The sequence below is a fragment of the Salvia miltiorrhiza genome, chromosome 2 (assembly GCF_028751815.1).
Source record: "Salvia miltiorrhiza cultivar Shanhuang (shh) chromosome 2, IMPLAD_Smil_shh, whole genome shotgun sequence".
NCBI classification, from domain to species: domain Eukaryota; kingdom Viridiplantae; phylum Streptophyta; class Magnoliopsida; order Lamiales; family Lamiaceae; genus Salvia; species Salvia miltiorrhiza.
Window position 1 is genome coordinate 65,324,891 of NC_080388.1, and position 24,606 is coordinate 65,349,496.

The following is a 24,606-nucleotide window of genomic DNA, read 5'->3' on the forward strand; positions in this document are numbered from 1 at the left end:
TTCTAACTCACTTACTAATTAATAGCCTCATTCTAAATTAATCCATAATTATAATTAGCTCAATTTAATTAATAGATTAATCTAAACTACCCTTAAATTGGGCCTGATTTTAAGCCAAAAATAATAGCAGTCCAAATAAAAATTAACTCTAGCCCACACTAATTAAATACAGCCCATTATCAATTAAAAGGTGAGGCCCAAAATAAATTAAAAGAAAAGCCCATACTGAAAATAATCAAAGCCCATCCTCCCACTAATTCTCGGTTATCTCTTTCTCTCCAAGCAGGACACGTTCTCTCTCTCCTTTTTCAACTCAAAGACCGAATCTCTCTCTTTTTTTTCTCAAAACAGTCGGTTCTCACTCTCTATCTTTATTAAAGCAGAATGCTTTTCTCTCTCAATAATATCGGTTTCTCTCTCTTTTTTTTTTAAAAGCAAAACATGTTCTCTCTCTCTCTAATTATCAATACTGCATCTCTCTCTAAAATCAAGAAAGGAACGCTGCTCACATCTCTCTCTCTCTCTCTCGATCCAGCCGCCTCCTCACGAGTTCCACCGCCAACGGTTCCGGCGAGGCTGAAATCTTCGCCGCTCCGCCCTCTGGACGTTCCAGCCGTCGCCGAGGAATTCGCCGCCGACTGCTGCTGTTCCCGGAGTCGCGGCCTGGAGTTGCAGAGCTCCGAAATCCGGCGAATCAGCCTCTATCGCGCCGAGGTCCGGCGCCTCTTTCTCTCTTCCTCAATCTCGCTCCGCCTTCAATCGCCCACTGAAGTCGCCGCCGTCTGGAGTTGCCGCCACCGTCGCCAGCTGGAGCCTCGGCAGCCGCTGCCTCTCCTGGAATTGCTGCCGTTGCTGCTGCTCTGGAGTTGGCGAGAGACGGCAGAACAGCTGCTGTCGACAGAGGCCAGCTCGCCGGGGCTGCCTTCCTCCGAAGTTGGCGCCGCTGCTGTAGGGAGGCCGGCGAACACCTGCTGCTTCACCCGCGAGTCGCCGCCCACTCGTCGTCTCTCGGCCCGACTGAACAGGGCCGTGTCCCTTCTTCCTAAAAACTAAGTTCGAAGCTTGTCTACTTGATGTTTCAGTTCTCTATATTGTTTATGCAAGGCTAGTGGCGTGTTCTTTTGGTTCTCATGCTATTTAGTATCTCTTGATGCATTTGCCTTGTTTAAGGATTCTAGTCTAATGATTCTATAGCAGAAATATGCCATTAATTAATATCTCAGTACTTCTTATACTAAACATAGATTTTGTTGGGTTTCTGCATAAACTATGAATGAAGTAGCTTGTGTGATGAAATAAGAGTTTATTGAAACAATGAAATTACCGATTAGTATTCTGTAGAGGAAATCAGGTTGATGTTCTGCTATGTTATGTATGGTGATCTTGTTTCTGCAGAAAAGATTTGCAGAAAATGGTTAAGAGCTTGTTCTTGTTGTTTCAAGAGAAATAAGGGGATAAAGAGATCTTTACCGTTTAAAATCCTTTGCAGCTGCTAAAGATTTTAGGTAATGAGGATGGCTTTTAAAGGAGGTAAATACTGAACTAAGGAGAGGCTGATCAGTGTGAAAAGATAGTGAATAGTGCAGCTGAATTGTAGAGGCGTGGTTGAAAAATTTAAGTGATTAGATTTGCCTGCTGACATTTGAGATTTTGCTTGCTGAAATTTTTGACTATGTAGGAGTGGAAAAAGAGAAGCTAAGGCATGGGTGAGAATAGAGTGGCTGAGGGAGCATGGCGTGCTAGATTTAATACACGGAATAATATCTAAATTAATATCGTAGATTTAATTCTTCACAAGCCGGAATAAATTCACGACTCAAGAAATAATAATAATAAATAAAAAAATAGAAAATTAATTCTATTGTGATTAATAATTAACATGACTTAACTAAGTCAGTTATGAATCTGAAATAAATAATTATTGGCTTACTCAATAATTTTCATCGCGGTTTTATTTACGCGAAACTACTGACTTGGTAATAAAATAATAATCCTGCTTAATTGAATATAATCCAGTGTCATAAGCTGAATTTAAATCATAATTATTTACTAGGCTTGATTTACTGAAAGATGAAATCATAATTATCGTATTACTGGATTTAAATATAATAAAAGAGCGGGTTGTTACAAAAACACAGCTCCGCCGCTGCGGTTGTCAGTTGGAGCAGACGTCGAAGTCGTGGAATTCAGATCTGGCGGTTAAATCGTTGTGGAATTCAGATCTGACGGTTACAATAGAGAGAGAGAGAGAGAGATGGATTAACTTACATTTATTTTTCTGAACCCTTCTAATTTTCAAGTAAACTTTGGTATCCAAATCTGAAGTGATCGGCCAAATGCAGCGAGTTAAAAACAAAAAAAATCATATACATAATTGGCAGTATAGAAATGTGATGATTCCATTCCACAAAATCAAAATGAATTGAAATGGCTACGATCATATCTCGAGAGAGAGAGGGAATGAAGTAAATGTTGTGAAGGGAAGAAACGAGTGGTCAATTTTTTATTTTTTATGTTAGAGTTAATTTTTTGTATTTTTATATAAAAACTGGTTAATTTTTTTTTTTTTTATAATTTTTAAATTTACTATTGAAAAGTGACAAATTCCATATATTACCTCTATAATTTATTGTAGCAATTTAAAAAAAGAGTTAATATATGAAATTGGCTACTTTCATATAGTAAATTTAAAAATTGGTCAGTCAAATAAAAACTTTAAAATTTGACCATTTTTTGTGTAAAAGTACAAAATTACCCCTAACAATAAAAATTAAAAAATTAGCCACAAATTCATAATTTTTTACTCTCTCTCTACGTTTTCTCTCTCTCGCTGTTCTCTCCCTCTCTACGCTCTCTCTCTCTCTCTCGTCCTCGCCGCCCATCCGCCGCGCCGCTCCGCCCCCACTCAATCGCCGCTCGCTCAGCCGCGCAGAAAGGTCCTGCACCGGCGTCTTCAGCTGGAGTAGCGTTGCTGTCGATCGCCGCCAGCTGCGCCGTCGCCGTAGCTTTGTTCGTCTTCGACTCTGCACTCAAGATCTGAGTTAAGCCTTAGCATAGACATGGTTAATTCAGCGGCTTAGATTAATTCTTAGGCATTAATTTGTATCCTATATTTAATTATTAATCCATAGAATTTAATGAATAAGGTTAATAATGGTATTTGTTACAAATGTAAATACCGTGTAAATGGGAAAGATTTCAATGAATCGCTAATTTACTGCGCGTTGACCAGTATCAAACAATGAAATAGAATCCTCTTGGCTTTATGTTAATTTTAGGAGCATTTATTCACGTGATATTTTAATTTTAGGAGTATTATGCCTCTATGGATATCTTCATTAATTTTAGGAGTATTATTCGTCATATAGTTGTTTTTGTTCAAAGTGTAATGCGTTATATATGTTCATTCATGACACTGATGATATCTTCATTGGAAATGTGGATCTTATTCAATGAGTCGTTGCATTATTCAGAGTGTATTATATGTTCATTGGTTTTTAAGATATGTTCATTAGATATTGGAACTTGTTCACTAAGTCGTTACATTGTTCATTGATTCAATTAGAGAAATGTTCACCTTAATAACGTCGAACAAAGAATTGCATCAAGGGAATATATATAATACGAACAATATACTTAAAACAATGTACAACGAATAGTTCATCTATATACATAATATTATATATGAACAAAGAATTGCATTAAGTGAACATATATAATACGAACAATATACTTAAAAACAATGAACAACGAATTGTTCTACATAATATTATACACAATGAACAATATACATAATAACAATGAACATACATAAAATCGCATCGTGTGAACATAAATAATATGAACAATATACGTGAAGTAATGAATAGTGAAGAAGATGCAGATTTCTACAAAATATTATTCTTTGTTCAAATTGAAATAGTTAATATATTTTGTAACAAACTAATATGTTAAAACCCTAAAATGTGATATATCTAATATGTTGCCAAATATAGGAGATTTCATGCAATCATGGACGCATGATTATAGGAGGCTATCTGTTATGATAATTAATAAAAGACAAATAAGTCCTTCCTTAGTTAAATTACGGTAGAATGATGATTAATTCACATTCGTTGGATCTTCCCAAATCTATGGTCTTGATTGGTTCCCCATTTTTACAAATATCTATTGTTTACATATGATCCCTTCCGTTAAAGTAATATAATGTTATTTTTTTTTATCATTAGGCTTAAATCATAGCCGTCGATTTAATAGTATGAAGGGCCCTGATTGGTTCTCCGGTCTCCCAATATTTATTAGTTCTTTCCTGAACCTCTCCCTATATATATATATATATATATATATATATATATATATATATATATATATATATAGGCTAAAGTTCAATGAAGAAGGCCTAAATGTATGAAAGAAGAGAGAAGTAATCTAATCCGTTGATCTTATCTAATCTAACGGACATGATTTATTCACGCCATGTTCAACGGATTTTTTCGTTGAACATATGGGGGGTCGAAACCCAGAACCCCCAAAAATATTGTATATATTCACGAATGTTCAACGAAAAAATCCGTTGAACATGGCGTGAATAAATCATGTCCGTTAGATTAGATAAGATCAACGGATGAGATTACTTCTCTCTTCTTTCTTACATTTAGACCTTTTTCATTGAACCTAACCCTATATATATATATATATATATATATATATATATATATATATATATATATTTGTATTAATGTTAATATTACTTTGTAGAAGAATAATAGTCACATATAATAAAAATATAATTTTAAATATGACTTTTTATTTATGTTTTTGTAAAAAAATGTTTATTTAATTATGAAGCATGATACTCTATAATAATATTAATAACATGTAATGTTAATTTTCACTATAATTTTTGTAATTATTTTATTTTATTTTTAAAATATAGTCTGCATTTATTTATATTTTAATTATATTCAATACTCCCTCCGTCCATGAAAGAACTTTCTATCTTTCTTTTTCGGGACGTCCATAAAAAAACTTCCTATCTATTTTTGGACTATATCCCACCACTCATAATTACTCTTACAGTCTTACTTTCACCTTTTCACAATTCTCAATAGTAAATATAACACATTTTCACCACTCCCAATATAGTCAACAACTTTTTCTCCACTCTCAATACACCTAATAATCTTTTTCTTAAAACACGTATCACTCACTCCTAAGAAGTTCTTTGATGGACGGAGGGAGTATTTATATTTAAATATTTAAATATGTTGTATAGTTTTAATATTTATCGTGCATCGTACGATAGAGTATACTAGTATATTTGAAGGAGAGAGGTTGCAAATTACTAACCAGCACAAAGTGGAAACTTTATCCACCACTTTGTTAAAATTCGTATCGTCCACAAAGTGGAAACTTTATCTTGAACGTGGGAGTAGTATTTTTTCCCCCTAACTTAATAAACTCAATTATATATCAAATCACTTTGACAACTTATTAGATGTGATCCAATGTCCCATGATTTTGTGTGCTACCGTTTTTCACTATTATATCTATTATTTTAATAATATTTTTATAAAAATATTTTATTATTATAATACAATAAAATATATACCGAATTTATCAATCCCAATAATGAATTACTCCCTCCGTCCACAAAAAAATAGTCAAATTTTTGTTATTTTGGGATGTCAACAAAAATTAGTCCCTTTTTATTTTTGAAAATTATCTATCACATGGTGGTCTCTATTCTCCACTCACAATACAATAATTATCATTATAAACACCACTTCTTAAGAGTAATTCTTTCTCGACTCACATACAATAATTATTTTATTAAAATCGGTGTCATCTCCTACTAGGACTATCTTTTGTGGACGAATGTAATATTAACTAATAAAAACAAAAACAAATAATAATTAAAAAATAATTAGGTATCCTAATTAGATGCAATAAACCGTAATTAATAATAACAAAATTAAATTAAAACATAGAAAATTGAAATTGAAGAAAAAATATGAAAGAAAATCAGAAAAATTAAAAATGGTACACCAAATATGATCCATTGAATGTCAAGTGTTTATAAACTCTAGATCCTAGGGTGACTCGAACCCTCGATCTATTGGTTGGAGGAGAACCGTCTTACCAACAGACTGCGCTTCGTCATCTCTTCAAACGTCTAATAAACTATCTAAACTAAACTTTAGCCAAAACCCTAGTGTGTCGGGATATTTGTTTCCCATGTTATTATTAGCGATTTTGTTAGCAATAGGAAAGGAATCCGGGTATTGGGTAGCAATATATGCTATTGAGATAATGCAGCAGTTGGGTCATACTACATGCTATTGAGGTTGGTACTGGTAGGTGGGTCACACAATAACTCCCTCCCTCCCTCCATCCATAATTGCCTATAAAAGGTGGCGTAGTTAACCTCTTCTTGATAAAATTGTGCAAAATGGCATCATCGTCTGATCAAAGTGGGAGCCCCGGCCCCCCAAGAAAAGATATGGTAGCATTTGGTATTAACGGGAGCCCCCCCAAAAATGTTTATCGTAGTGGTGAAGCTCATCAGCTGTACTACGAAAGTCGTGACTCCCTGGAGCCAGTGCAGAAATATGATAAGGAAATCGCGGAAGCAAAGGAAGAGCTTGACAAGGAACATGCCAAGGCACGCGCTTATATTGCGGATCTCCGGAACCTGAAGAGTATCACTTTGAATACAAAGGACGAGATGGAGGATTTTTGTCTCATACTCCAGTATTTGACTAAAAATGGCCTTCCAATGTGGGAAGGCGAAGTGGTCATTGGTGGGCCAGACAAGAGATATATGGCGGCACATTTGAAGGGCTATCTCATGTGTCACAAAGCTGTCAAAGCCTATATAACTGTGAAGGTCGTCGAAGCCTGACCTATATATCAAAGCTCTTCATCTAATTAATTTAGTAGGGTATGGATTTCTAATCCACCGCATTGTGTTCAGTTGATGTATTTCGTAGTTCAATCTTGTAGCTTCTTGTTGGTTATGCGTATTTGAATAAATTTTATTTATTTGAAAAAATACTAATATTCTAAACCACGTTGTGAGTTTTTACAAACTTTTTTTTTTATGGAACTTCCATTAAAACAAAACGGGAGAGTTTACATCAACTGGAAAAAGGATGAAGTTAGACTAGAACGGGAAAAAAGAGCATGCTTCGCTAGATTGTCGGACACCAAGTGCATCTGCAATGGAAAATATGTCCTTAATGGTGTCTCCGAGTTTAAAATTATTAAAGGCCATTATCTTAGGGCGATTTGCAAAAATAGGCCACTATTTTACGGACTTGCAAAAATAGGCCAATTATTTTAGTTTTTGGCATTTTTAGGCCACATTTGAGCTCAATTCAGCATTTATAGGCCACTTTTTGGGGTCAAAATGTGGCCCAAAATAGCTTGATTGGATACACATGTGGCCTAAAAATACAAAAAACTAAAATAATTGGCCTATTTTTGCAAGTCCGAAAAATAGTGGCCTATTTTTGCAAAACGCCCTAAAATAATGGCCTGAAATAATTTTAAACTCTGGTGTCTCCAGTGAGTGATAAGTCATCCTCTATCTGTGAAGCCTCCAATAAAGCCGTTGACAGTCCGTCTCCAAGATGAACGTCCAGCCCCCACAACCATTTCCATAACCCTGAGTCGCAAATTTGCAAACAAGAGCAACCGCATTTACAAAAATGAAAGACAGGCGTATCTTGAGTTAGTTAATTATGATTAGTTAGGTTTTTTTTTCCACTCACGCCTTTCACATGTCTTAGAGCATGCACATTGATGTTACATGATAGCTTACTTTATGAGGGGGGGGCCACATGGTGCAAAGAGACTGCATTGGGATTACATGCCTACATGATTTTTTTTAATTTTGATTTATCCATTTTTCATTTAAGTTTAATTGCATAAATTTAAATCACACAATTTACTTCAAATTTAAATTGTATTAATTTTGAAATCCTAAAAATTACATAAAACTTACTAAAATAAAAACAAATCCTAAAAATTACATAAAACTTAATAAAATAAAAATAAATCCTACAAATAACTATTCCGGCCCTAGAGGTTCGAAATGTGCCCAAACATGCTCCATCAAATCATATTGGAGCGCGGCGTGCAATTGCCTATCTCAGAGAAGGGTATCTCTTTGCACATATTCCTCGAAGGAAACTGGGGTTGCTCGACCACTTTCCGTCGCGTCACTGCTAGATGCCCATGTCCCGCGTCGTCATCTCTCCAATTGGTTGCTCCTTCACCTTCGTGTTCCACAATCATATTGTGGAGAATGATGAAACACAACATGATCTCCCTGAGATGCTCCACGTACCAATCGCGCCGGACTGCGAATGATTCCCCACCGAGCTTGAAGGACTCCAAAGGCACGTTCGACATCCTTCCGTGCCGATTCTTGCAACTTCTTGAACCTTGCCTCCTTCTGATTGGTCGCCATCGGTGGACTCTTGACGAAACAACGCCACTCCAGATATATGCCGTCGCACAAGTAGTAGCCCATCTGGTAGTAGCGTTGGTTCACCTGAAAGAGCACAGGCGGCGCCGTTCCCTCCAACACATCAGCGAATAGAAGCGACTGGTTGAGAACGTTGATGTCGTTGTTCGAACCAGCGACACCAAAGAAGGCATGCCAAATCCACAGATCATAGGATGCAACGGCCTCCAAGATCAAGGTTGGCTTCCCTTGATCACCGCGAGTATATGCGTCGTGCCACGCCTTAGGAAAATTCTTCCACCCCCAGTGCATACAATCAAGACTCCCGAGCATCCCGGGAAATCCGTGTCGCGCCACGTGCATCTGAGTAAGACGTGTGATGTTCTCCGGCGTTGGACGGCGCAGATAATGGGCTCCGAAAGCCCGGATGACAGCCTGGCAGAACTTCTTGAGGCATAAACGCCCGGTCGAGTCGGCAACTTTTAGATACTTGTCAAAAGTATCTGCACTGACGCCAGTGGCTAATTGGCGGATAGCCGACGTGCATTTCTGCAAAGATGAGAGAGAGTCCCGACCTATTGCATCAGTGTTCATCTGGAAGTAAGTATCTTCACCTTGAACAGCCTCGACGATGCGCAAGAACAGCTTCTTCTGCATTCGAAAAGGCCGTCGGAAAAATGTAGGTCCGTACGTCAGATTGTCGTTGAAGTAGTCATGCATAAGACGTAGATGGGCATCCTCACGATCACGGTGGACGTAAGACCGAGGACGTTTCACACGTCCCGGCACCGGCTGAGCGTAGATGTGAGCAAGCAATTGTTTCTGCAACTCTATTTCCTCCATGATAGCGTGAGCTACACCGTCGGATGAATCAAACGAAGAATCGTGGTCGAATTCCGCCATTATCGGAAGAGAAAAGAAGGAAATATTGAAAGGTGTAGATTGAAAGAGTGAAAGAGGAGAATTGTTGAGTGAAGAAAGTGAGGAAGAAGAAGGAGGAAAAAAGAATATAAAGAGAACAAAAAAAAAGAAAATAAAATAAATGGTGAAAATGGCACGCAAACCGAGACAATCAAAGCTGCCTTCAAGATTCAAAATTCAAATTTTCTATTTTTTTTAATGGCGCGTGTTTTATTCAAAATTCAAATTCAAATTCAAAAGTTAAAGGGCTACACGTTAGAACGTGTAGCCCTCGTGCAACAAGCGGCTGCATCGGCTTACACGATAACGGCCTTACACGAGTAGGCCGCATCGTGTAAGCGATGCGGATGTTACACGATGCGGATGCTCTTATATGTAAATAAGTTTTTTGCCAATAAATTATACCGACTATAACCATCATTCGGTCGAGGTGGGCTTCGATTCATCGTCTAGTAACTCTTCATCAGATATGTCTATGTATAGAGAGAACATATAGTATAATATTGTATTAATTGGTGAGACTTAGTAACAATATTCATTGAAAATTAAATTAGTTACGGTAAAATATCCTTAGAGTGGAACTTTTCTTGTGATCGAGGGGCTTTAAAGTGGAACTTATTTTATTGGGTGCTTTCGAAATAAATTCAACTACTGATATAAAAAAATGCAATATTCAAGCTAGCTAGCTTCAATAATTAAAGTAATGGGTGTCTGGTCTGCAAAGTTAATAACTATATGTATATCTTATATGGTGCGTTTGTTTTGGTTGTTAATTTATCATGGAAAAAATGAGATAAAAAAAAAAAATTCTCCCTGTTGGGTCCCCTAAAGGTTGAAAGAACAGGTGTAGGGAGGAAATATACATGTAGGCTATTTTCAAAATAAGGTTACTTAAAACCAACACTTTTGTTCTAAAAGACAGTTTGACTACTTTGAATATGCACGCTTCAGTTGACAAGGGGTGGCGGCTGATACTGAAACAGAGGTTCAGTGGTGACTTCAGTTAATTGAGCTGGTCAATTAACTTCCATCCAAGTAAAGCTTCAGTCGTAAGTAAAACAGAGTTGAGTTACTTGTTCAACTGACTATCGAAAGATTGATCAGTTAAACCTATAACTCTAGCAGTAGAATATTAAACTTAGTAAAATAGCATTGTAAGATTTTCTACACAGAGAATCTCTTAGTTACTCTTTTCAGTTAGTCAGTATTAGAAAAACATAGATATGCACAAATACTGAATGTAAAAGCAAGTAAGAACACAAGGGATTTTTACGTGGTTCGGAAAACAACGTTCCTACATCCACGGCCTAGATGATTAGTTTGACGATCACTCTGGGCATGTGCTTATGGGTGCACAACAAACCTAACCACGATGCTTACAGGAGCAACGTAAACCTATACTGAAAGGAAACTCCTTACAACAACCAACTCATTGAGTTGGATTTACACACTTAGCTTGCGGATGCTAAGTAACCTAACTGTTTAGTTTACTGGTACTAAACAACCACTGAGCTTGGTCTAAGTCTCAAGCTCGATTACAAACACTCTTCTCTCTTTTGAAAAAGGGGTATTGTAATATACCAACTAGTATTACTGAGTACAGAATCTCAAGTAATCGGTAACCAGGCTAGTGATTTATTTATGTGAAAATCCTAGTTACAATAAGAGAGTTTAAGTAATCAGTGAAACTGATTTTACAACATTTAAATCCTCTCTTCATCGATTCGAAGCTTAAGGAATTTTGAGCTCTATTTGATTTTCTGATGTAGCTTTGACATTGGCGATTGAATCGGAATCTTCTCTTTTTCATCTCTCTTCTTTCTCTGATTGAGAGATCTTCTAAGCTATTTATAGGCGTATCTGAGGAATAGATCCGTTGGCGGAGATCTTCTTCTTCAAATCCTACCGTTGGGAGATAACGTCTCTTTTCTGGTTCAGGTAGAAGGACATCTTTTTTTAAAGTCAATGCTTTTGACTTCTTCGTTGACTGCGGCGTGTCTTGGAATTTATTCATGTGGCCTTTCTTTCTTCAGTCATTCTTGATGCAGTTTCCTTTAGTTAGGAGCTTTCAGTTGAGTTTGCATCTTCTGCGTGTTCTAGACTCTCGTGGAGTCTTTTTGTCAAACCCTTCTTCAGTCGAGATGATGTCTTCAGTTATTTTAGCTTTCTTGAACCGTCAAGCTATACAAAGAATTAAGATAGTTAGGATCATAGGAACATCATCAGCTAGAGTGTACCTTTAGGTGGTTTTGGTATCATCAAAATATAAGGGTTTAAATATATCTTTCTTTTCTCAACACCTACACTCCCTTTAAATCTTGCTTTGTTTTGATTTGTATATCCCTTTAAATAACTATATGTATATCCCTATATGTTTTATAATGACATTACTTACAAAAACGAACAATCTTCAATCTTAGTGAAAACAAACATATAACATATTTTCTAATAAGAATAATTGAAAAAAAAAATCCATCATTGTTCTTCAATACTCGATGGTGTACTCAATGTCATTGACCATCGAGTAGTGAAGAACAATCTTGATAATAATGTATTAAAACTATCATCCAATCATAAAAAAAACATGCGTATAGTTACCCAATGACATCCAACATTGCGAATTGCAATGACCTATACATTACAAAATACATATTTAGCAAAAAAAAAAGACAAGAGAATAATATTCTGGCGAGTAGTCGATCAAGTACTTGGTCAAGTACTTGATTGGAGTCAGAGAATATTTTAGGACAATAACTTATGTTGATTTGAAAATTAGGACAAAAACTTTCGAACTTGTAAAAATAGGACACTATTTTTTTGAGTAAAATAGGACACTAATTATTAAGCGTCATAAAAATAGGACATTTAGTGTCTTATTTTACTCTAAAAAAAATTAGTGTCCTATTTTTACAAATCTGAATTTTTTTTCCTAATTTTCAAATCAACCTAAGTTATTGTCCTAAAAATCCCTCGAACTCTACTTGATTGTGTACTCCATCGAGTACTCCATCAAATACTCGTCGGAGTGAATAAAATATGACTAGAAATTAGACAGAAGCGTCGCGGGGGTGGTGGCAGCGACAGCGGTGTTGGGGCGGCGCTGAGAGCTTGGACGGCAACAGTAGGGCTTTGAGCCCTAGTTCGCGGTGGCAGGCATTTGAGCCCTAGTTCGCGCGAAGGCGGGCTTCGGCGGCGAACATCACAACCTTGGGCGAACTTCGGCAGCGGCGAATAGGTCGTGCGACGGTGGGGCCAGGCTGTGACGTTAGGGCACGTCGCGCGACGGTGACGTGGTGGGCTGGGCGGCCGGCGGCGCTTCTCAATATTGAGAGGAAGAGAGACGGCCGATTTTGAGGTGTGTGTGTGAGAGAGAGAGAGATTTTGTTTTACGCGTCTCAATTACAACTGCCACCTTGGAAACGAAAACAGTAAAGTAAGCATTCCAAAAAATGGTGGGAAATTACAAATGAAATTTCAGGCCATTTCCCAGCAAATTACATCTGCAATATGTCCTATACAAACATTAGATATCCTAACAGTTCATTACATCTTCCAAATCAAATTTCAGGCTAAAAAATCTCCAACAAAATGCCTAATCGAAGAAGGCCAGATTTAACAGTAAAACAAAAAGATAAAATGTAGAAAATAGATAAAGTGAGTTGATGCAAATTATTTAATTAAATATTAAATATAGAGATAAATATATTCTCACAAAAGAAATGAGACATTTATAATGGGAGCGAAAGAAGTATAAGAGAAAAAGGTATGATATGATGATTCAAAAAGTTAAATAAGACATTTTTTCGTAGACAAAAAAATGGTCTGATCATCAGGCTGGTCTGAGTTAAAACTAACTCTTAAGAAAGTTGTTAATTGTTAAAGTAAATGTAAGTGGGATAAATGTACAATTTGTATAGATAATATTAGTACAAAAAATAGAATAAAAGTATATTGTTAGTTAAAAATGAAGTAAAAGTACAATTTATAGTAAAATATTTTCTTTGTCTCATTACTTTTGAGCACGAAGATTAAAAAATGTGTAAAAAGTAGATAAAGTAAAATGGTGAAAATTATTTAAATATTGGATATAGAGATATAATATATTGTCAAAAAAAGAATGAAACATCTCATTATAAAAAGTGAGACATTTTTAATGGGGGCGGAGGAAAAGATTAAGAAATATGTAGAAAATATATATAAAGTGAATTGTTGAAAATTATTTAAATATTAAATATAAAGAGATAATATATTCTGATAAAAGGAATGAGACTAAACATCTCATTATGAAAATTGAGATATTTGTAATGGGAACGGAAAAAGTACAAGAGAAAAAGTATAATATTATAATTTAAAAAGTTAGGATTATTTTTCGTAGTAGGAGTAGGGAGTATTATAAAAAACTAGTGCGTAACCCGTCGAAATTCGACGGAAAATTATTTTAAATTATATGATACTTCCTCCATCCTCTAAAATTATGCATACCTTTCCTTTTTGGTACGGCGCCCAAAATTATGCATATCCTATTTTTAGACACTACCCCAAATATAATTATTACAACTTTACCCTTTTAACTTACACTATTTACTCATAATCTATTTACCAATACCCTCATCGTGGGACCATTCTCCACTATCATTACTACAAACTTCCATGCATAATTTTGGGGGAAGAGAGAGTATTATTTTTGTATAAATAATTGTTTATTTATAAATTATTTTTAAATTTATTTAATTTAAGGTAACATAGTTGAAATTATATTAATCTGAATCATATTCCTCAATTAAATGTTAACCTTTTGTTAGAATAATAAATATTCTTTTTATATAAATTTTTATTTAATACTAATATTTTGAAGAAATGTCAATCTTGAAGATTTTATTTCATATGAGCATCATCTCGTCTGAACCACCCTGTAGGATCATATTATCATATAAAGCCCGGAAGACGACATCTAATGTTTGAACACCGGACTTTTGAGCATCATCTCGTCTAGACCTTAAAATACAAAAAATGAACTTTTATGCGTTAATTTTTTTAACATCACTATCTGGAAGTTTAAAAATCAAATTTGACTTGTGAGATTGTATGATTTGGAGCTTCTAATATCAAAACTAACTTGTAAACATCATTTTGTATGAAACTTGAAAAAATCTTGACAAACTTTTATGCATTATTAGCTACAAATATTATAATTGGGTTTCAAGAATCATCTCGTTTGGAGTTTGAAAGAACAAATTTAACTTGTGAATATCATCATTTAATTGGGTTCCAAGAATCATATCGCTTGGAGCAATTCAAATTGTATTAGTCTCAATCATTCCGCCAATTAAATATAGATTTTTAATTTGGAGAGCAGGAGCTTTTTCATGTATAAGTTTTATGTTAGTGAAACCTTATAAAAAAAATCAATATGAAATGAGGTGATTTATATGAATTTTTCACTCAGATTGGGATTATTATAAATTTAATACATAATTAAAGATTTCTAATGTGTTTTAACATCATATCCTCTATTGTTCTTTATCTAAATTCTTCATTTATGCATTATTAATTTCATAATTTATCTATTATTATTATTATTATTATTATTATTATTATTATTATTATTATTATTATTATTATTATTATTATTATTATTATTATTATTGACGAAACTGAAACAAATAAAATTTTTAGATATGAAAAATATATTTTTCTACCCTATACAAATAAAATGTACGGATATATTTTATAAAAAAATAAAAATAAAAATTTTAATTATTTTGATAGACATTAAATAAGATTTTGTTTTAAAGTAATCAAGTTATAGAATTTGTGTCTTATTATTTAAATATGTAAATCAATGACCGAACCTGTTTATAATTTACATACACGTGCATGTCTCAATTCAAACTCAATTTAAAAGAGTAAAAAGAGTTTAGAAAAACTTTGGTTGGTGACTGATACTGAAGGTCTCATCAGTAAAGATTTATCAGTTAAGTCCAAGACTTTAACTGATATGCGTTAGGCTTCAGTTAGGTTTGTAAAACAGATGAATGTTATTAATCTTACTGGCTATCCGAAGGTTTATAAGTTAGACTAATAACATTGGCAACAGAAAACTTTACTTAAGAAATAGCCTTTGTTTGTCAAGATTTATGTTTCACTTTGCAGTAAATCAGTTTCAATTAGCAAAAGGTTTGTGCACAGACAAGAAAGTAAATACTAAAATCGATAAACAACAAAAGGTTTTTCACGTGGTTCGAAATCCAATTCCTACATCCACGATCAGTTGATCAAACTGACAAACACTTTGGGCTTGTGCTTACGGGTACACAGCAAACCGAAAAAACCAAAGATCTAATCTTTGGTACCAACATACTGGGTTGAATTTCTCACTCTTAGCTTCACTGAGACAAAACTATGCATTTTCGCAAAGACTAAGATCTCACGGAGTCAGAGCATTGGTTTGAACACCTCTCAGCTCAAACACTCGATTCGGTCAGTTGAAAGGAGATTCGAAAACTTGCCAACTAAATTACAAAGAACAGGTTCTCTGTAATCAGTTACTTGGATATACAATATTTGCCTAAGTTCTAAGAGAATGTGTGTAATCAGTAGTGAATTAATTTTGGCTTTGTGATTCTCTTCATCGATTCAAACTTTGGAAGGCTTTGATTTGCTGGGTAACGAATTCGGGCATCGTTTCAGCTTATGTATTTGAATCGGTGAAGATTGAAGTGATCCTCGAGCTCTATTTATAGGAGAGGTTTTGAATAGATCCCTTGGCGGAGAAGGTCTTCAAGAATTCATCCGTTTGAGAGAAATTCGAACTTTGCTGAGGCTTCAATCTTCGAAGTTCCTTGGCTACTAAGGAGCAGGAAATATGACATCTCTGAAAAGGTAATCACCAAAAAGGAATGCTCTGCAGAGAAATGACATCCTTGAAATCTCTGCATTTAATGCTGCTGTACTTTGGAAGTGCGTGGCTTCCTTTTAACTTTGGAGGTTCAGTTCGAGAAAAAATATTAACTAATACTTGACTTTAGTATCAGTCCGCTGAGTCCACGTGACCTGGATTAATGAATCAGTTCGTAACTGATCCTTCAGTTGAAAACTCGATCAGTCAAACATCAGTGTTTGACTCTGCCTTTAATCGTTACATCAGTCGAGCTCTTCAATCTTCAGTCTTCAGTCCTTCGGTCTTCAGTCTTCAGTCTTCAGAACAACAACTAAACTAGAAAAAAAACTCTAACACTTGAGTTCGAAAAGTTCTAGTCTGTTACAAAGAAATCTTATTGATTTTGGTATCATCAAAACTAGGGTAAGGATATTTCACTATATTCCCAACATATATATTTATTATTAATTATATTTATTAAGATTAATTTTTATCGAAATAAAATAAATAATAAAATTTATTAATTTAGATTATATGTAAATTAATATTATTAATATTATATATATACATTTATTATTAATTATATTTATTAAGACTAATGAATTTTTAGATAGAATATAATAATTATTAATTAATAAATGATGAAGATTATAAATATTAAATTTTAATATAGTGAGATTCTAGATATGCCACATAGATTAAGACTTAGAGGGTGTTTGGCTAAGCTTATTTTAAAGAGGTTATAAGCTCTTGGAGCTTATAAGCTCTTGGAGCTTATAAGATGTTTCAAGAGCTTATAAGATATAATTTTTAAGAGCGTATAAGTTGTCAAAGTGTTTGGATAATTGAGCTTATAAGCTAGAGAGAAAAAATTTTTACTAGAGAGAGAAAATATTTTTTTAGAGAGAGAAAATCGAAGAAAAATGAACTTAAATGATATATGATGGAAATAATAAATTATAGTTGAAAAATATTTGTAAAAAGATTGTTGCATGTGAGATTATAAAAAAATAAGTTGGAGTAGAGGAACTTATTTTTTTGGGAAGCTTATAAGCTCTTGGAACTTATTTTTTGAACTTATAAGCTTATAAGCTGTTGAGGAGCTTATTTTGCCAAACACTTTGAAAGAGCTTATAAGCTCTTAAACAACTTATAAGCTGTTTTGATGAGCTTATAAGCTCAAACACCCTCTTAATGCTATTACAAAGAGCCTTCATTTATAATCGAACATGCCTAAACAAATTTTAGGATTTTGAAGTGTTCGTAAAGATAAAGTTGGAGGTCGACTTGTTTAAAGTACAGCAAGGTCACTGACTAAAATGGCGGCAGCCATGAATTCCCTCTACTTGTTGCGGTGCACTCCCTTTTCCACTCTGTTTATCTTCTTCTTTCTTCTTTTTCCCAATTTCTTTTCGCTTTGTTCGTTTCTCAGTGAGTGTGTGTGTGTAATTTTTCTGGTATTCAATTTGATTGGTAGGCGACGTTGTTGTTAAAAACAGTGGCCCAATATGTATTCGAGCATTCAACTTTATCAAATCCATTAATCAAACTGCCCAGATCCAGCATAATGCATTTATTCGTCGCCCTCTTCAGTTCCGCAGGTATTTATTTGTACTTCCTGCTCTAAATGTTGTGCCTTTGATTTTATTTCTTTCGTGAATGCCTCGCTCTGTCAGTGTACTGCATTTTCCAATGTTTGCCTGTCATCGAAATACAATTTTTGCCTGTCAGGTTTCAATGTTTTCCCCTTTCTCTAATTCGCCCTAGAGATTAGGAAAATTCATAAATTTTGAACTAAAATGTTGTTGAATTTTATTTATTTATTAAAATGGTAGGATTAGATTCCTTGAGGGAAGTGTTTAATAATGTAAATAGGTTTTAAGATTGACAAAAACTCAATTCTTTGTTTAAGGGAAATGTTCAGTTTTAGCATTTTAGTTGTTTGAATATGGCACTAGTGAGGTTTGTTTGATTAGAGGTCTCATATTCGTTATTAGCTTCCCCCCTTTTAGGCGTTGTGTTCGTTTCAGGGTTTTGTCATCTATAAGAGCTACAAGCGATGAAGAGTTAGCTGCTAGTGCTGCCGCTGCCAATGCTGATAGTGGCGCGCCAACAATGTTCGTACCTTTGCTCATCATATCATGTTTTAATTTTCTTTTCATGAATAAGTTATTAATTTGGTGAAGAAAGTCTATATAGAGATTGATCAATTACCTGCATCTGTTTTGTATTTTCCTTTTTCCCTCTTCTTTCTTTTACTTTGGCCTAGTCCTGTTGCACATATATTTTTACTTCTTATCAAGAGTTAAGACCACAATTTAGATTGTGAAAAGATGACTACAGTCAATTTGCAAGTATGATGTTTAATCAAGGGTTATTGGCGTCTAAATACACCAACTTTGGGGGCAGTTTGGTTTTGCACATAAACTTTGAAAGGTGTAAAAAAATACATGAACTTTAATTATGTAGCAATTTTATCACAAATACGGGTTTAGAGATGTCTTATACGATATCTTTTAGAGATGTCTTATACGATGTTATTTTTTAAAACGTCCGATGAATACATGTCAATATTTTGACTTGCCACGTCAACTTTAATTTGAGCAAAAATTGGATTTGTGACATCGTATAGGATATCTCTAAAAGATATCGTATAAGACATCTCTAAGCCCGTAAATCGTAAGATTTTTATGGAGTTCGAATATCTAATATTTGAATTTGTGATAAAATTGCTGCAACATTAAAGTTCATTATTCTTTTACACCTTTAAAGTTCATGTGCAAAACCAAACTACCCCCAAAGGTGATGTATTTAGAGGCTAATAACCCTTTAATCAAAATGTGCTACCATGTCATTTTTCTGAAAATCGGAGAAGACAACTCCCTACTTGGAGAAAGATCTAGCTGCTTTCATCATTGATTGTGATTCATGTTTTTTCTAGATTTGACAAGATTATTTCCAAGGAGATCCCATGTTCAATTGTGTACGAGGATGAATCTGTCCTTGCTTTTCGAGACATCAGCCCACAGGCCCCAGTTCACGTTCTCATCATTCCAAAGCAACGCGATGGTTTAACCCAGCTCGGGAAGGTACTATTTTTCTTTTCGCAATGGTTGGTTGTACTTATCATGAAACTTAAATTGCATTTGGTATGTCTGATAGGCTGAAAAAAGGCATGAAGTGATATTGGGGCAACTTCTTCATGCTGCTAAAATAGTGGCAGAGAAAGAAGGCATCAGTGATGGTTTCCGCATTGTTATTAACAGTGGCGCATCTGCCTGTGAGTCTCTCTCTTTTCCCCTCTCTGCTCAAATGGTTGTTCGATGTTTACAACTCAAATTGCAGGAGTAAATAATACATCTCTCTCTCTCTCTCTCTCTAGGTCAATCTGTTTACCATCTTCACTTACATGTTCTTGGAGGGAGACAGATGAAATGGCCACCAGGTTAAGAACAGAGTTAAGTGGAAGAGAATGGAGCTTCATTAGAACGTTCTCTCCTTTTCTTTTTTGTTAGTGTTGTTGCACCAACAATTACTATGGGGTTTTAGTTCGGATATCAGAACCACTAAATAATTACCTTCTCAAAATGCAAATAATTGAATCTATATATAGCTGCACAGTGTTGGTAATAAAATTCAACAAAAATCGAAAGAGATTTTTGATACATTGGTAGCTATGGTTTTTCTGTGTGGTAATGTACAAACTGATCAATTCTAGGTACATCACAAGATCAAGGACAACAAGCTTGTGTTCGCATCCTTATTATAATACTCCAATTAGGTTGCTCAGCAAGAAAAAATGAATGCCGATTGACTACCAGAACTAATTGCACATGTAGCAAGAGCAACTTCTCTCCATCCCACCCCACGTAAAATGGTACTTGTTGATCATGTGTATCGAAATGTTGCCCATCATTTGACAGTTGACACCAAGTTCGATTTCTAGTCTGCAAAATCAACTGAATGGAATATCACAGTGTTGTGCGTACGCCTGTCTGGTTTGAGAAGATACATGAACAGTCGGGTCCTGCCAAGTCACGCAGCACAATCCGTTTGTCGCGGTTACTCATAAGTTTGATAAGAGGTAGCTTTTGAGAAACCTGCCGCCAGATTTCTTTGACAGTCCCATTTGGATCTTCATACTCGAAGTACCTCTTCACCTGAATAGAATGAAAGAGCTTGGTGAGATTAAATGGAAACTACACCGAGCAAATTCAGCCTCTAAATTGGAAGCTTAGCCGTTTCCTAATATTATTGCACTACTTGGATAAAGAAGAAAATGAACTGTAAAATTGCTTATGCCTCTAAATTGGAAGCTTAGCCGTTTCCTAATATTATTGCACTACTTGGATAAAGAAGAAAATGAACTGTAAAATTGCTTATGCGGATAACAATCCAACTACCATAACAGATATCCATAACTGAAAAAATTAATGTGCAGCCTTAAGCTCAACATAAAAAGTAAACCCGAGTTCATTGATGTTGGAATCACATGCAAAGCACAGTCTAGAAAGAAATGACATCAAGATGAAAATCCAGCTCAGAAAATAATAAGAGATGGACAACTTCAACAGCATGTAATTTACTAAACTTAGTCTGTAGTGGCTCACAGCCAGCTATTTGTGCATTCGTTTTACACTCTTTAAAATAAACTCTCCCTCTACAGCTACTAATAATTATAGTAAGTACCAATTTTCTAATATTCCAACTGGTGCTTTGTAACTCTAGTTAAAGCTCTGCAGTCAGCGAATTATCTTACTTAGTTCTCCAATCATGTCAATCACTTCTAAGCTAGCATTCACAATGTAATAGGACTTATTCAGCATGCAAGTTAAGGCTAATCTATTGAAAATTACCTTAAGCAATTCCTTTTGGAACTTCAAAATCTTCTCCGGACTGACTTTTCTCAGCAATTTCACCAAGTGTCCAGGTTTAGTTGCAGTGGAGGAATCAATGAAAACGGCAATCTTTCTATAGTCTATGACATCTTCAAAAGGAAGCTCAATGTAGTCGCTGACAATAACAGGAACACATAAACTCACAATGGCATCAAATAGTCGGCAAGCTGATGGAGTATCTCCAGCTGGATGCAAACAAAACTTTGTTGTATGCATTCCTTGTGTTGCTGCACGCCGACTCTCCCTAGACTGTGCTCCATGTTTGATTATAACTTCGTCTTCATTCTCAAGCAGTTGGAAAAGCAAATCTCGAATCTTACCACCCTACAATCCACAACAAAAACCAACTTAAGTGTAAATGCACACACAAGTTACCACACGGATTATGGGATACATGGACATCACAAACAGTTATATGAGAAGCATGTGGTAGTAGAAGCATATTGAAAGGGAGCAAACAAACAAAATAATCATTGAAAACTCACCACTTATTCTCATGCTAATTGTAAATATACAATACATTAACATCATAAGAGAACATAAAATTTGGAGAACAACTGCATAACAATAAAGAAACAATCTTATTACCTCTTTTCGATAGCGATTCCCCATAAAGAATAGCAGAGACTTGCGGTTCTCCAGTCCAGCATCCCCTTTGAATGTATTAATCCTATGTGAATACGGAAGAATCACATCCTTGACCAGAGATGCTTGATTGCGAGATAACCTCCCAAAATCTGAAACTAATAGCACCCCATTTTTTACCCTATCAATGACCTTATACAAAGCATTGGGATCCTGACATATGAATACATGATCCCATCCATTATTTCTTTTCCAGTATCTATGTTCATCCAACCAATCCATCAAAGCCTCCTGCATCAGTCAAGTATATCATTACTCTACCACCTAACTAGCTGCTTAAACATGTATCAAATGCTTGAACATTTTGCTCCTTGCTTCAAAAATCAGCAAGAAACAACCACTGAATATATACAGGTTTCCCATTTATTCATGAATAATAATCAAATCAAGACATAGAGTACGGCAGAAAGCACTATAGTACGGATTAAAATGGTACTAATTGACCCTCTATATAAGATAAATTCGACATGAATCGGCACCTGAGTTTGCTCGTCACTATAGACAGTCTTATCAGGAGTGCCGTTCGCAGCGGCGGATCGGACAGGATTAGCAACAAGACTCAATGAAGAGAAGAAAGGGACGTAGAAGAGGTCAGCTTCCTCGGGGTCCATCACGCGAGTCACAGCCGAGTCAATCCGCTCTTCACTCGGACGATTCAGATCGGAAAACAGGTACCACTCGGCGGAGTGCTGATTCCCAGGGTACTTGAGCAGCGCGTCGTCGGCGACTGGCTCCCCGCCGCGCGTCGCTGCGTAGCTCTCGATCACCCCGTATGTAAACCTCCTCGGCAAATCGTACATATATATCTTCACCCTTTTATCAACGCCATTAGCGCGATCGAGAGAGAGAGCGTTGCGATTGTCGACGGCAGAAGTGGCAATCCTGGAGTTGGGAGGAGTCTGGAGGACGAAGGAGTAGAAGGCGAGAAGGGAGAGGAGAGATGCGAGGACAATCGTGGGACGTAAGAGATATTTGCGGGGCATCTTAGGCGGAGTGGATTTAGCGCTGTCCAGCGGAGAGGTGGCGGGAGGCGGCGGCGATCTGAGTTTGGGGCGGAGATTCATTTGCGGCGGAGGGCGCAACCATCACTGTTGCGTTGCAATCGGAATTCAAACAGTAGAGAAATCGCCGATCTGGATAATTGAATTTCCAGATGCCGGAGGTCTCAGGTTCTGTTCCGTTGCAGTGTTTTACAAGCCGCACCAGAAATATGGAATTGGAATCCAGAGAATTTTTATTTTTCCATATAAATTGGGTTAATTACGCCAAAAGCCATGAATTATACCCCAATTTTCAACTTTTCCATAAACTTTTTTTTTTATCAAAAATTCCCTGAACTTAATGTGCTGAACAATTTTTCCATACTTTTTTCTCCGGTGATGCTTCGGGCTGACTTGTCGCCTACGTGGCGTCTATTTGGACTAAAAATTGACACTTGAAAAAAAAAACAAAAAACCATTCTTTTTCTCTTCCCCCTTCCATGTTCGGTGAACACCACCGCCCCACCAGATCTGCCGCCCCCTCTCTCTCCACCGCCCACCGCCTTCCCTCCTCCATGTCCGGCGAACTCCTCCTCCATGTCAGAAACAATTACACATGTATTCTCTTCGTTTGCACGGTGGTGGTCAGGTTGTTCTCCAATCGAAGCGCAGAAGAGGCGTAAGAAGGTGGGGGATCTGGAGCTCTGCGGCGACAGCCCTATGGCTGTGCAGTCGCCGGACTTCGAGGAGAGGGGGTAGGGTTTACAGTAGGGCAGAGCAGAGTAGAGTAGAGCAGAACATAGTAGATTAGAGTAGAGCAGAATATAGCAAAGTATAGAAGAGTAGAGCAGAGCAGAGTAGAGCAGAGAAAAATAGAGCATATTAGAGCAGAGCAGAGCAGAATAGAGCATAGTAGAGAAGAGCAAAGCAGAATGGAGCGGCGTTGAGCAGAGCAAAGCAGAATAGAGCGGCGTTGGCTCTTCGCCGATGGTCATCCAACCAAGAGGGGGAGAAAGAAGGAAAGAGAAAAGGCGAAAGCAGATCCGGCGCCCCAACCTTAATTTCGTCTCCCCCATTCCCCCCACCCCAAACCCTAATTTCACCTCCTTCCACCCGCCGCCGCACCAGATCCGGCGCCCCTGCCGCCGCCCACCCCCCCCTCAGATCCACCTCTCTATCCAAAATCGAAGAGACATCAATTGTTGCGATAAGGTTAGTGTCCGGCGCCGCACGAGAACGGGCAATAGCAAACCAGTACTGCGCGAGGTCGCTGCTGCAAACCAGCACACCGCAGCACTGCATCTCCGGCACTGATCCTCCACCTTCGCCTCCGCCGATTTCCTCCGCCTTCACCTCCGTCGAAATTAGGGCTCAGAAATGGGGGCTGATGTTAGACGACGTCGTTTACCTCCAATTAAACGACATCGTTTCAATTCTCCGTCGGCGATGCCATATCATATATCCGGTCACTTAAAACATGCCATGTCAGCTATGAATTTGGGGATTCTTGAAAGTTATGGAAAAATTGTTCAACACATTAAGTTCAGAGAATTTTTGATAAAAAAAAAAGTTCATGGAAAAGTTGAAAATTTGGGTATAGTTCATGGTTTTTGGCGTAATTAACCCATATAAATTGGATAATAAACTTCGTTTTGTTTCCTTTTTGTCCTCTTCTAATTAAATTAAGAGGGTGATTGATAAAATGGATGATTGAACATTTTTATTCTTAATAGTAGGATTACTTCAATCTCATTATTTTGATGGGATAAGAATAAAGTAAAATTAGCTTAAATGATAAAAATAATCAAG

The 24,606-nt window shown here is 36.2% G+C and overlaps 2 protein-coding genes across 2 annotated transcripts; one reads left to right on the forward strand and one right to left on the reverse strand.

Moving 5' to 3' along the window:
- Positions 1-17,473: 17,473 nt before the first annotated feature.
- LOC131013038 (14 kDa zinc-binding protein) lies at positions 17,474-19,939 on the forward strand. Its single transcript, XM_057941030.1, has 6 exons — positions 17,474-17,628; positions 17,774-17,875; positions 18,305-18,391; positions 19,216-19,363; positions 19,437-19,554; positions 19,657-19,939. Exons 1-6 carry the CDS (start codon positions 17,594-17,596, stop codon positions 19,722-19,724), a joined length of 558 nt encoding a protein of 185 aa, XP_057797013.1. The 5' UTR covers positions 17,474-17,593; the 3' UTR covers positions 19,725-19,939.
- LOC131013037 (probable arabinosyltransferase ARAD1) lies at positions 19,863-23,103 on the reverse strand. The gene is made up of 4 exons (XM_057941029.1): positions 22,297-23,103; positions 21,761-22,048; positions 21,131-21,496; positions 19,863-20,434 (listed from the first exon to the last, which is right to left on the reverse strand). Exons 1-4 carry the CDS (start codon positions 22,879-22,881, stop codon positions 20,246-20,248), a joined length of 1,428 nt encoding a protein of 475 aa, XP_057797012.1. The 5' UTR covers positions 22,882-23,103; the 3' UTR covers positions 19,863-20,245.
- Between the last annotated feature and the right edge of the window lie 1,503 nt (positions 23,104-24,606).

Excerpts from the sequence above, each read along its gene's own strand:
- LOC131013038 (XM_057941030.1), top strand. The coding sequence starts at position 17,594 with ATGGCGGCAGCCATGAATTCCCTCTACTTGTTGCG. Across the intron at positions 17,629-17,773 it reads AATTCCCTCTACTTGTTGCG|TGGCCCAATATGTATTCGAG; the intron begins GTGCACTCCCTT and ends TGTTAAAAACAG. Across the intron at positions 17,876-18,304 it reads CGCCCTCTTCAGTTCCGCAG|GGTTTTGTCATCTATAAGAG; the intron begins GTATTTATTTGT and ends TGTTCGTTTCAG.
- LOC131013037 (XM_057941029.1), bottom strand. The coding sequence starts at position 22,881 with ATGAATCTCCGCCCCAAACTCAGATCGCCGCCGCCTCCCGCCACCTCT. Across the intron at positions 22,049-22,296 it reads ATAGTGACGAGCAAACTCAG|GAGGCTTTGATGGATTGGTT; the intron begins GTGCCGATTCAT and ends TGACTGATGCAG. Across the intron at positions 21,497-21,760 it reads GGAATCGCTATCGAAAAGAG|GGTGGTAAGATTCGAGATTT; the intron begins GTAATAAGATTG and ends TGTGGATTGTAG.